The 13929-nt window shown below is 39.7% G+C and overlaps 1 protein-coding gene across 3 annotated transcripts in view; it reads right to left on the bottom strand.

The window, feature by feature from the left end:
- Nucleotides 1-2592: 2592 nt before the first annotated feature.
- CREBRF (CREB3 regulatory factor) overlaps nucleotides 2593-13929 on the bottom strand; it is a 32708-nt gene continuing 21371 nt past the window's right edge. For all 3 annotated transcript variants that reach the window (XM_083594026.1, XM_083594027.1, XM_083594028.1), the window contains exons 2-9: nucleotides 11289-11478; nucleotides 10220-10345; nucleotides 7494-8568; nucleotides 6865-7059; nucleotides 6440-6629; nucleotides 5428-5501; nucleotides 4677-4799; nucleotides 2593-3300 (exon numbers count right to left, since the gene is read on the bottom strand). In XM_083594026.1, the coding sequence (XP_083450152.1) occupies nucleotides 3185-3300; nucleotides 4677-4799; nucleotides 5428-5501; nucleotides 6440-6629; nucleotides 6865-7059; nucleotides 7494-8568; nucleotides 10220-10345; nucleotides 11289-11402 (2013 nt within the window). In that variant the 5' untranslated portion in view covers nucleotides 11403-11478 and the 3' untranslated portion in view covers nucleotides 2593-3184. The remainder of the gene's footprint in view (nucleotides 3301-4676; nucleotides 4800-5427; nucleotides 5502-6439; nucleotides 6630-6864; nucleotides 7060-7493; nucleotides 8569-10219; nucleotides 10346-11288; nucleotides 11479-13929) is intronic.

The following is a 13929-nucleotide window of genomic DNA, read 5'->3' on the forward strand; positions in this document are numbered from 1 at the left end:
TCATATCCATTCAAAAATAGAAGTGTGGCACTCAGTTTCAGACTGACAATTTTTTAGCAAGAGCATGTTTTAATATGGAAACAAACTCTAAAGTATCCAGTGTATGAAAGAGAGTTCGGAACTCCTTTTAAAAAATAAAGTGTATAATTGCTTTTAGATGACATGAGAATATTCACAATGCCTACACTTGTAAAGTGACCAAAGACTTCAATAAGATCCACATACTGTGTATGAACACTGAAAACCTTTAGAGAGCTCCTCTAAAGATAATCATCCAAAAATGCATGCCACAATTTCCCAAAACAAAACATGAACATTTGGTTTTTTAAAAATCTTTGTGATAATTATACACTAAACGTATATTAAATGACACTAGAGGAAGCAGATTGTTACTGGCATTAAAAGTACAACCATTTTCTAGACTGTTTTAAATGCCACAGAGTCCCCTGGTTAAAATGTAAAGCTGCACAGCTTGCCTATGTCATCTTTACAATAAAGGTTAAACCAGCAAAGGTCTTAACTTTACTCTACATTTTACTGCCAGGTTTTATTTAGATCAAGTATCGCTGCAGCATTCTGACCAGCCCAGAGTTAGCAGCAAATGGCAGGAATCATATAAAATGCAATATCTTTTTTTTCTTTTTTAAACAAAGTGCTTTTCTAAGATATACATACATATATAAATAGATACAAAATAAAGTGTCACCATTAAAAAGCTCAACTATTTCAAAGCTTTTAGACTATAACTTAATACATAGAAAACACTGAAATGCAAGGGTGTGGAATCCACTAAAAAGATTCAAAGTCTCTTTTCAATGCTAGACCAAAATCATATTCTGGTTTTCAGACATGCACAAAAAAGGCTGCAAATGCAGTATTAGCTCAGAGAAGCCTGAATTACTACAAAGGGGTATTGTATCTTACTGTCAGTTTGTCTTGCTGCACAAGTCCTGATTGCAAAACAGATATATCCCACTGTAACTATCCTATTCACGCTCTTCTGACCCAGTGTTAGAATCTTAGCATGAATCATATTTAAACACCATCCTTCAATGAAGCTCAACACTATCTCAGTATATCAGAATAGGCTGATGTAAAATACTTGGACGCAGCTCTATAACCAGCGTTAAATGAGATACATTTCTGATATGCCAGCACTATTGCAGGCTTGACGCTTAAAAAAAAAAGGAAAAAGAAGCAGCTCCATCATGACATGCAAATTTGTGCTGAAATTATGCAAATACTTTAGATCAATTTTTGAAAAGGTAGATAGCAATAAGCAGCAGTGCAGACAGAAAGAGGAAAAAAAGGCTTTGGGGTAGTACAACTCTACAGTGGGAGCTACATCTTCCTCAATCTTTCTTTTTTTAAAAGAATGCATTGCTTGCCTATTACAGGAATGTAGCAATTCCCAATGTCCATTTAGATATAAGGAATCGCACTGTAAGGTGCATGTAAAGAATTGGAGGGGGGATAATGAGATTTTTGTATTTACTTGGAGCTGCATCTGAATTATTTGGTATCCTTCATAAATAGTGTTATGTAGTCACCTGTCTATCAAACAATTGGGAGGAAAGGCATTCATGAAACCAGATAATGATCCTGTCTTGACATAAACAACTTTCTCATCAAGAGATAAAGCTTTTCATTGGTACTTTAACACTGACTAAAAGCAGACTCTCGTGAGCCAAACTGCACACGCATTTGTATTCCCCCCAATCATAGAAACTACAAGTTAACAATAAGTCACATAGAAGTTTGAAGAAGCTAATTGAAATATCTGTACAAAAATATAAAATCTATAAATTCTTTTCTTTTTTTTAAGCCTGTGTTGATCCTTGGAAACATCACATGCACAATAATACAACAACTGGAAAAGTGGCAACTAAGGAATTAGATATTTTAGCTCTTTTCTTTACATATATACACATTACAATAAAAATAATTTTATTTTGGTTGTTTGGTGGAAGTATCCTACAAGCTAAATTTTTAATTTCCAAAGTCAAAATCTACTTTACCAATAGCTTACTAAAATCCAAATATATTAAAATTTCTACTATGTGCAGAAAAAAAAGGATTTACAGACTTCTAGATGGCCAACTTATCTACTATGAAGCGAACTAGAAGAACAGCAAAATAATAGTTATGTATGAATGCTCCTTCCGTAGACAATTGGACCCAAAGAGAAAAAAATTCACAGTTCAGTAAGATCCCTAACCCTGACCTTTTAAGTTTTTTTCTTTTTATACATTCAGTACAGTATCATGTAAGCTGTGCAAAACTTTACTTAAACTGGCAATCTGCCATATCAGTTGCATTTGTCTTTGGTACAAAAATAAACAATCGCATTAATGTGCAAGTATTTGTTTTCTTCCGGCCAAGTACCGAAAATGAGTTTTCTAGAGCCATCTTTTATACAATACATAGACTCTGTGGCATATCTACATTTTCAACATATTCCTATATACATTCAAAAATTTGTAAGAGCTGGAACAAATACATTAAAACCCATGAGACCATCTATACATCTTCTCTCCCACAAGGGTTTCTTACCATTTTATAGTTACACTTCTCCCCACCCACCCTCCCCTTCAATACAAGGCACAAAGAGTATACATTTTCTTACTTGCACAGACATTTAAATACCGTATCAAGCTCAGAAAACTGTATTTTTTTATATGGCACACTAGCGTTTTTGCCAGGTGTGCTATGTACAAGTTATGGTTGCAAAGAAAACTTATTGTTTAGTTTAGAACAAAAGAGCAATTATTCTTGAAAAAAACCTTCTTAATCTGAATTCTAAGTTTTTATTTTTCTTGGAGCATAAACCTGCCATAACGTTTGGCATTTCGCAAGATTTTTACTTGCAAAAAACATGTTTTGCTCCTGCATGTTATATTATCTGGTCCTAGGTAAACTTAATTTAAAAATGAATATGTAGTCACCACATTTATGACAGAAGCAGATTTAAAACTACAAGATTTATGCTCCAAAATGCCAGTAAGCATTTTATACCATGCTTTCACTTATCTTACTACATTGTTATAAAAAGGAAAAAAATGATGGAACTGAAAACTGTGTTTTATAGAACGCTAAATTCACATGCAGACCAGAAATAATTTTACAATGTAGTACATGACACAGGCAGAGCTCTGACCAATGTGAATGGATCAAGTGATGTCTACTAAACTTTTGATGTTGGTATTCGTAGCCCTACAAGGCCTCCTGTAGGATCTCCTTCTGCTGTTTTTTCTAAAACTTGGTTCACAAATTCTGATGTTTGCCCAGATACAGGTGGCCCTGGAAAAATGAATGAAGACATATATTCAGATGTGTGTTTTCTGCCTTCTGCTCATTGATAATTCAAGATTTGTTAGTACTTACACATATAAAATAAGGGTGGGGAACCTCGACCCCTCAGGTCATTCTTGGTCCACCAGGCCCAACTATTTGGCCCATGAGGCTGTTTTGGGCAGGCCACGCCCATCTACCCTACATTTCTATGACATCAGATAATGGCAGAGCTTGGACAAAGCCCCCTTGCGCAACTTCCCAGGTACAACAGCTGTTTTACTAAAACAAAGGAAATAAACTTGCTTTTAACAGCACTTTGCTGCCTAGATGCTTTGAAGTTCCAGTTTCACAACTTCAGAGCACCAAATCTCCTGATGTCGTTTGTAACATCAGTTGATTGACAGGTGGGGGGGCCTCACCCACTTGTCGCATTTGGCCTGTGAGGCAGATCCTTATACATATCTGGTGTGTGCAGCCAAGACTGGTTCTGCTTCCCTAGAAAGGATCTTTGTCAGAATTGGTAACAGGTTTGGAAGTCAAAAATTAGGAAGATAGGCCAATAATGAAGAAAAAGAGTAAAATGCACAAACATAAAACCATAAAACCCTGAGTTAGACAGCAGCATTTCCTAGAATATTAAGGAAAACATTCTTCTTGCAATAACAGGTTTGGAATTGCCCAAGAAAGATGTTAAATTATTTTTGTATGCCACAACCGCAGCTAGAATTTTGTTAGTGAAAAACTGGAAAACACAAGAAGTACCAACAGTGGAAGATTGGCAGATGAAGATGATGGACTTTTCAGAGCTGGCTGACCTGACTGGAAGAGTCCGCGACCAGGAGGAGGAGGAAGAACAATTTGAAGACAAATATGAAACCAATTAGAGGTATTACAGGCAGGGCTTTTTATCAGCTAGAACAAGCTGGAACTCAGTTTCAGCACCTCTCCGGTGGGTATCACTGCCATTATAAGATAACAAGGTTTGTTCTGGCACCTCTTCTTATAGAAAATTGGCACTGATCACAGAGCAATAGGTGATCACAACACCCAAGCAAAACATTCCACACAAAGTTGATTTGCGTGATTAGAGCAAACCTCTTATTTCCTCAGCAGTTATGGGAAACTCAGTGCAATGGAGATGCTTGCTTAAAAAAAAGTTTTTTGGAACAGTATATTCCCTGCCTGAAACATCTGAATATGGCCTCTGCTGTTGTGATGTTAGGTTGTATTAGTTAAAAGCAAGATCTCAGTGATTTTAAAAGTCAAGTCAATGGTAGTGTAGTAGGTGAACATAGTCTAAAGTCATGGTATTTGTGCAAGCAGTTTCCAACATTTAGAAAAACTAATGATTTTTGGTACCATCACACTAGATGTTTACTTACCAAGAGTATCTTTAATAAGTACATCAAGCTTCTGACCCATATTGGCTACTCTGTCATCTTTGGGACTCTGCACTCTGTTCACAATTTCTTGTTTGATAGAGTTGATCACAAACAGCAAGTTATCTGCAAGAAGAGACCAGGCAACAATGTAAGTCTACTGGAATGCACCCTTTGGGGAAGGAAGAATACACCTCCCTATTTATTCATTTAACATCTGCTACAATGCCCCTTTAATTCAAAATTCTCAAGTCCATTTGAAATAACTAATACAAACACAACAATAAAAAGCGGTACTTAACATAGAACAGACGGGGAAGCCTGAGAAAATAAAAAATGCACTTAAAAGGTATTAATGTAAGCCACAGCTAAACCTCCCTGGGAAAATTACACAAGCAAGGTGTATGGCTAAAAAGGCCTTATCTTCCAGAGGTGCTTGCCAATAGCTATAACAAACATCTGGTGATCATCCAGTCCTACTTCTTTTTCTTTTTGTAAGTCGCTTTGAGTTGCCATGACAAAGAAGTAGCTACCGTAATCAATTTAATAATAATAAAGAACAGATGATACTTTTTTCTGTGGAGACAATAACCTGTCCATTATATATTTGGACCATCAGATTTCAAGCCGCATGAGCTGAGGCCGCAAGTAGACACTGATGGCCTCCTATGTCCAGACAGCATGCTCACAAAAAGCGACAAAGGAAGTTATTTCAAGTTTGCTAATGAAGTCTTTTTCTGTTTTAAAGGCTTACCATATTCAGTGTTGAGACCCCACAGTTTCACCTTGTTGGCTTCATACTGGGCTTTCTTTTTAAGTCGGCAAGCTCTGTGATAATGGAAGGCAAAAAAGAAGCTTAGAATATCCATCTAGTTGTCTTAGAGCATACCTGATGTTACTGTATTGGCAGTCATCAATGCTATACAGATGCCCTCATCCCATCCCCACCTACGTGCACCCCATTCATATGGGTCACCTCTAAATAAATAAACAGCCATTCTCTCACTCAGGTTTGCTGCCCAGAAGTCACCTGGGGCTGCTGCCTGAACGAGAGAAGGCGGCCTCTGGTTGACCAGCAGCGCAGGGCAGGAGACACCTTCTCCCTGCCCCCATCCTGACACCAGTTCTTCTGGGCACCTTTACTGGCCATTGCCCTCCGTGGCCAGTTGCTGCAACCACATGCACAGTCTCTCCTCAGGAAAACAGGCAGGCAGGCTGGCTTGGGGCAAGCCGGGCAGCAGCCTCCAGCTATTTCCATTTCCCACATGCTCTCCCTATTAAAGTGGGGTGCCCCCCACTTTACACAATTTCCCTTATGCACACAGGGGTACGAAGCATAAGCTGTTGGGGGGGGGAGGACACCTATAATAGCTTAGATGTTATAATCTAATAGTCAAGATACTGAACGTTAATTCCCAACACTCATTAAGCCTTGACTGATAACACTACCATAGTCTTATGCAGATGTTTATTGCAAAGTATGACAACTTTTAGACTTAAACAGCATAGCTTAGTGTGAAGCCATTTGTGTAGGCTGGACATATTACACCATCATAATCAGATATGCCTCAAACATACAACAAAAGCAGGAATGGGGAGAGAAAAATAACCACGTGCTTCAGCACAACCTACTTTTGGCAGTACAATACTAGACTGCAAATGCTTGTCAAAACAGAAGAATCCACTCACCTTGACATGTAGTAATCTTAACTGCTAGTGATATCATTATTATTATTACAGTGATGATGATGATGATGATGCCTTACCTGGAAGCTAGCTTGTTTTTTTCTTTTCTTGACCTTGGTCTAGCTGTTAAAGGAAGTTCGCTGACTGGAGTCAAATCACTGATCACTTTATTCAGCTTTCTCAATTCATTCCCAATCTGTAGCAGTTTTTTAGGGTTAGGTGTCAGATCTTCTACATCTGTCCTCCGTGACTTCTTAACAGCATATTTCCCTATGCAAATATATACAAAAGCAGGTTATCTGATGGGTTGCTAGAATATTGTGAATTACATTCAAATTTTAGAAATAGTTTTTATCCTACAACCTCCCATGGCACTGTTATGATTATTACCCAGTACAATATATAATCAATTATACAAGTGGAAGGCAAAAAAAATTATGACAAGCTTCTTGAAAGCTGCATATGCACCTGAAAGCAACAACATTTGTTAAGGGACTGCTCTTACCATGATGTAATCCATTCTTCTGATACATGTTACTTGGTAGTGTATCTCGATTCCATTCTGAAGGCCTTAACATTCTCTCCTGTTGTGATGGTGTTAGTTGCTCACTGTATTCCCAGAAGTATCTTCGCTTTCCTCTTTTTCGACAAGATATTGCGGTCATTTCTTTCAAGTCTTCCACAGAATCATTCTCATACCCTAAGAAAGGCATAAAAAGTTGCAGTTCAGCAGTCTCCCCCTTCACCACAGCAAGAGGGGCAGAAAAAAGGTTGCCCAAACCTGCATTAAATGGCTCTAAAGCATTCCATTTAAACTCACCAGATGAGACCATCCTAGTTATTTCTAAACAAGATTCTGAAGCTTGAAAAGAGGACTAGGAAGACAACCATGCAGCATTCTAAACTCTGCATCCTTCTGCCACATTAGTCAAAGGCATACTCAGCCAAAAAACAGATTCTCTACATGGACAAGGGAACTGCCTCTAGAGTTATGACTGAAAAATAATTCACAACTCTTCCACTAACAAAAGTGTTATGCGGGTCATCAGCCTTGCCAACATACCCATTCAAAATTTTTCATCCCCCCCCCATACCTGCAGTAGACCTAGCTCTAGATTACAAGCTTAAAATTACCTGGTTCAGAGAAAGTATCACTGATATCATCATCTTTGTCATCCTCATAATCTTCCTCCTCGTCCTCGTTCTCAGAGAGTTCATGCTCACTTCCGAAACCTTCATCGTGATCTTCATCCTCCACCTCTTCCTCTTCTTCCTCCTCCTCCTCCTCCTCTGGATCAGCTTTGCCGGCACCGGCCTGCTCACCCAAACTGTCCGTGACAAAGAGGGAATAGTTGTGTTCTTCCTTTTTCTGCGAAGGATCTGAAACAGAGGTGCTGGCAGAGAGGCTGTTCTCCTCAGCAACTATTCCTGGAGTTTCTTGAGGTGGAGTGAGGAGCAGAGCCTGAGTCTCTTTAAAAGGCAACACTGGACTGTGACTCTGAAGGGAGTCATTCCCTTTCCGCTCTTGTTTCTTTGCTACAGCTCCACAGTAGCAGGTGTTTTCTTTTGCAGCATCAGCGTTCGCCTGGCTCATGGAAGACCTGCTCTGCGGTACTGGATTTATCTTTACTTTTGCCTTTTTAACATAATCTTTGCATTCAACATGAATGTTCACTTTCTCATTATTGTACACGTTGGTCTTCACCATGATTTGTGTGCTTGAATTGGGTTTGCCTCCTTTCAGGGCAGATTCTGATAAAGGTGCCTCAGCCTGGCCCGTCTTGGATGAACAAACGGGGGCTGCTGCTCTGGTTGCAATCTTCTTCGTTGGCAAAGAGGTTAACTGGGTTTGCTTTACACTGAACAGCAATTCTGGGTAGCACAGTGGATCTGAGACAGGCTGAGAGTCCTCACTGTTGAGCTGAGCCAGAGTTGGAGTTTTACTTATCACCTCTTCATCCTGGTACGGGCTTGAAAAGTCATCAAGGCCCAAATAGTCCACCTCTTTTGTTCCCCAGATGTCACAGCTGGTTAGTTTGGTGTACTTCGTCAAATCTTCACAGTAAGTGTCCCACTGCTCCCAATTTGCGGGGAAAGAGGTTTCAGTATCCAGAATGTCTGTAAAGGACTCCAGGTTCTCAAGATCTTTACAGTCCTCTACAGAAAGGAGGTTATCCCTGGAACTCTGCTGGTAATCCATTTCTCTGTCCTACAGTGGCAGATGTAAAAATGTCAGTAAATAATGGTAAATTACTTTTCTCTCTGGATTCACCCCAAGCCACATCACAAAAAGCACTAATTTGCTGGTGACATGCACCACACATACCTACAAAAGCTATTCATACCTCAAGGGAGAAATACTTTAACAGTTGTGATCCTAAAACACACTTACCAGGAAGTAAGCCTCACTGAACACAGTGGGAATTTCAAGAAAACATGCATAGGATTGTGCTGTCTGTCAGCTTTGAATCAAAGGGTTTTAAGAGGTCAGCAGTTCCCATGCCCAGTTCAATGAAAAGCCCATCAATTATAATTGCCTAGAAATAAGTGACTCATCTAGTTTAAGAGCGGAGTTAGTTGTCAGTGACACTGCTAAAATTAGGACAAGAGAGAAAGGGATCACTGATCTCACATTTCTAAAGCACAAAGCTGTATCATCTAGTATGAAGAATTTTATTTAAGTGCATGAATAAAATACAAAATATTTTATTTGCTTTCTAATCACCTTCATTTGTATTTAACTAATAGTCTTTGACAAGTTCTGTTCAGAAATATTGAAGGAATCAAGCACAATTAGCTTAAGGGAAATATTTGAGCAGAGGCAGTTTCCCGATACTTGTAAGTGCACCTACACTATGGACTCCCTGCCTATTGATAACAGGCAGATACCTTCACCGTACCCTGTTTAGGCAAGTTTACCCAGATAGCTAGCACACTGATGTGTGTTTTAATTTGCTTTTAGTTCATTGCTGATGTTAATTTTTTGAATGTTTTAAATTCTTGTTTTTACTGATAATACTATCCTGCAACCATGTGTTTGGCCTTAAGTAAGTGTAAATAGTACTAATAAAGCTCAAATGGCAATAGTTTTAACTACTGAGTGTGGACTTTGGTTAAAGGCAAAGAAAAACAGCCCGAATGGGGAAAAAACCAGATTGCCAACAAGTTGCCAAGGGAGCTTGTGGCACTTTCTCACTTGGGGGACTTTTCCAGGAAGAAGGAAGAAGAAGAAGAGGAGGAAGAAGAGGAAGAAGAGGAAGAAGAGGAGGAAGAAGAAATTATTTATACCCCGCCCTCCCCGGCCAGGACCGGGCTCAGGGCAGCTAACATCAAAGTATGATACATTAAAAACATAAATCAAACAATCGATACAAATACAGCTTAAATTTGGAGCAGAATAAAATCAGATGGCAACCCACAGATTATAACTATAGGAGATGGGAACGCTGAGTCCTCACCAGGCCCAACAAGAGATTCTACATGGGGCAGGATCAAGAGATCCGCTGGTTGTCTTCCAACTCTTTCTCTATTTCCCTCACTTTTAAAACGTCTTTTCTAACATCCAACCACTTCTGACTCCTCTTGGATGTAGCGATGTCAGCAATGCCTTGAAGTCTGCTCAAGCACAGTTCTTTTTTTACTTCTTTCTTGGCCAGCTTTGTCAGCCTTTCATTGGCAAGAAGCCACTGTTGCTGGGCTCAGGAACTGAGGATTCCTCAATTAGTGATTAAATTTAATAGAGAAGCAAAGCACAGCAAACTGGCCTTCAGTGCACAGGTTGCTGCAAGGCACAGCCCTTTTCGTTTGAGAGAAGCTAAGCTGTGCTTTATGCAGTTCAGAGAAAAATACAAGCAACTTACCACTTCATACATGAAATCTGGATCAGAACTGTTAGCCAACAGATCTGTGCTCATCAGAGTCTGTTCTGAAAACATGTGGTTTCGAAAGGCATCCCCAAAAGGAGGGTCCATTCCACTCACACTAGGCTGCAACAGAATGTTAATAATTTGTAACACAAACAACCAGTTTGTAACAAAGAAACATTAAATCCTACTGGGCAATTGCTAGCATTTTCCTTTAATGTGGTACATATTCCATCTTTCTTTAAATGGTAGCACCTTATTACAACAGTCACTCAGGAGCCACAGCTTGGGTTTAGCCAGTTTTTAAACATGTTCTGCATATTTGCTAAGCTAAACAAAAGAAAACTGGCTGGTGAGCTATCCCTTTTCTCACTGCCTATACAGTGGTACCTCTGGTTGCGAATGGGATTCGTTCTGGAGGCCCGTTCACAACCTGAAAAGCCCGCAACCTGAAGCGCTGTATTTGCGCATGTGCGGGGCGCAATTGGGCGCTTGTGCACATGCGCGAAGCACGATTTAGCGCTACTGCGTATGCGCGAGCAGTGAAACCCGGAAGTAACCCTTTCCGGTACTTCCGGGTCGCAGCGGGATGCAACCTGAAAAAACGTAACATGAAGCAAACATAACATGAGGTATGACTGTATATTAAGCAATTCTCTGGAAATGTATATGTACAAAGGAAGGCCAATGCCTATGTTTCCCATACCTCTGTTCCCATTATATTCTCTTTGGCATCCGGAATCAGATAATTGCTACATGCTAGATTCACATGTCATGGAAAAGCAGAAGCAAGAAGTTCCTAAAGCACTCAACGCTGGCTGTATCCAGTGGTGTGGCTCAGTGGTGGCAAGGCTCCATCAGCGGAACAAGGAGGCAGGAATTTCCAGCAATTCTCTTTCCCCTTGCTGTCCCCCCACCCCAATGAACTCTCTGAAATAGAAATTTGTTTTCTTCCCTATTCTGCTGAGATAAGCTCTACTGCCACCTCAAAACACATAAAATTAAAACCTAAGTAAAATTTATTGACTTCTTATATCAGGTAAGCGAATATAATACTGGGTATTACCTGAGGCATTTCCAGGCCCAGATCCCCCAAGCCTAAGTCCAAACTTGTTCTTTTCTTTGCTTGCAAATTCCGTTCCAGCTTTTCTTCAGGGTCAATAGGCAACATATAACTCATGCAATGGAGATTCACAGATTTATTTTCCTAGAAAAAGCTTCGTGTCGACTACATGGAACTTTTCTCTGGGGACTTTCTGCATGAAATAAAACCAAAACCAAATATTCAGTTTGCATTGAAATGAAGATTGCTTGATAATTTCTGAACAAAGAAAGTTTCCACAACCTAATACCCATGAATCCTAATGTCAGAACTGAGCAAGTACACCAATTTCAGTTTGAACACTGTTTGTGAGATTTTTTACATAGCGTGATCTGAGTCCATGATTTTATGACATCCAAGAGGACAAGTCCCTGCCTTGAGAAACTTGGGCAGGTACCTGCTCTCTTGGACTTCATAATTTCATCACAGGGAAGAAAGTAGATAAAACAGAGAAAGAAGATGTGTTCAGAGCAATGAGAGAAGTGAATGATTTTGGCAGCAGAGCAAGGGCTAGAGCTGAGGGGACCACCAGAGAGGATAGGGCATGAAAATCAGGAGTACTTGTTGAAGAGGCACAGTGCAACGACTATATTTATGAAATGTTGAAATGGAGAATGACATGATTTGACAATGGACTGAATATGTGGACATATGAGGCAGGTGGTGAGGGGGTTCCTGAGAATGATCTTAATAGCTGGTGTTCCATTAAGCATCCATGTTTCAAGCTTTTCGGAACTTTAAAGGTCAGTACTAGCACTGAGAATTGTGTTTGGAAACAAATCAGGTGGCAGTGCTGCTGTTTTAAGACCGGCCAGAAAGGTTCTATTCGCTTAGTCACGTTCTGTAATCTAGTTGATGTATTCTGAACCAACTGCAGTTTCCAAACAGTATTGAAAAGCAGCTCTATGTAGAACGCATTGCAGTAATCCAAACAGGATGTTACCGGGACATGGTTAACTGAGACTCGGCTGTTCAGAGAGCTACAAGCCTCATTTTAATATTACAAGGCATATTCTAGAATAGCATCTGTTTGTGTGTCCCCCCACAAGATTTTAATATGTAATATTATTTTATAATGTATGTTTATAAGACCGCTGTTATAGCTGGAAAAATTGTAGGTTAACTTGTTTTAACCCCTCATATTATTGGAATGGTTAAGGTGTATTTTCTACTGCATGTAAACTACTTTTTAATATTCAGTGGTAGTTAAATTCTATTATCTGTTTTTTTTAATTGCCAGTGCCAGAAGGAGGAAATTAAAATGTTCATATAAATCCCAACGTGTCAACTCACAGGAGACACTGATCAGGGTGGCTCTGCATGATCGACTACTCAGGATTTCTCTTCTTCCAAGCAGCCTCTGCTGGTGACTATGTATTTTGCCCTACTCTGTATCAGGTGTGACCAAATTATCTCATAACTCCTGATACAGAAAAGCAGCAGACTGCCCTCAGAGGTAGAACACCTAGAACAGTAACTCACACAGAACCATGAGGTAAGAATGGATAGTTTTTATTCTAACACCTTTTAAAGCCAAAAGCTTTTCATATGAGGGTGAAGCATGCCTCAGAATTCAATTAAAAGGAAAGGAGACATGACTCAGGTATGGTAAGTGGTGTCCTAAGATGCATATGGAAGATAACTGACCAGCTTTATGCTGCAGCAGGAATAATTGTCATTAATATGAGCGCAGTAAAACACTCAAAAAGCCACAATGCACCATAATCATGCTTTAACAAGACAGAGTCCCAATAATGTCTTGCTTCCAATAAATCCACTTTTTTGACAACTATGCAATGGATCACCCATTTAAAGTTGAATAATAATACTTGTCCTAGAATTTCTAGCTACTCCAGCTTCCCTGCCACCCCTGAAACCTGATGTTTAAGCTTTTTGGCAGATCGCCTCAAGGCACCAACTGTGCAAACCTTCGGCATACCACAAACAGCAAGATTATGCAAAGGAACATCTATAGAATAACCCACTCAGCACCATGGCGCTTCACAATGGGCTGCTGTAATGAATTTGCTTGTTAGTTCAGAAGCAAAAGTCCCCAATTAAAATCAATTCACTGAAAAAAGTCCTCGAAGTTTCTTCTTTTTTATCCAGAAAGCTGGAGGTAAAGCAAATGACTGCCATAAAACAACAAAAATCTTCTTCTGCTTGTTTAAGGATTGTATGTTCATAAATTAAAATTGGCATACCTATCATTCCAATATCCTGCCTCCATTCTACATGCCTCATTATGCCTCTTTTCCTGAAAAAGCTAAATTTAGTACAGTATAAAAGATGCTTCAGATCAGCTTGAAAGCTCGTGAATTCCCATACAGTGGTACCTCGGGTTAAGAACTTAATTCGTTCTGGAGGTCCATTCTTAACCTGAGGTACCACTTTAGCTAATGGGGCCACCCGCTGCCGCTGTGCAATTTCTGTTCTCAACCTGAAGCAAAGTTCTTAACCCGAGGTACTATTTCTGGATTAGCGAAGTCTGTAACCTGAAGCGTCTGTAACCCGAGGTACCACTGTACAAGAATTAAGTTTGGGTTCAAACTGGACCATGAGTCACACAGCAGCAGGCAGGCAAACAGAGTTGCACAAGGACAGG

This window comes from Podarcis filfolensis (assembly GCF_964270895.1).
Source record: "Podarcis filfolensis genome assembly, chromosome: 2".
NCBI classification, from domain to species: Eukaryota; Metazoa; Chordata; class Lepidosauria; order Squamata; family Lacertidae; genus Podarcis; species Podarcis filfolensis.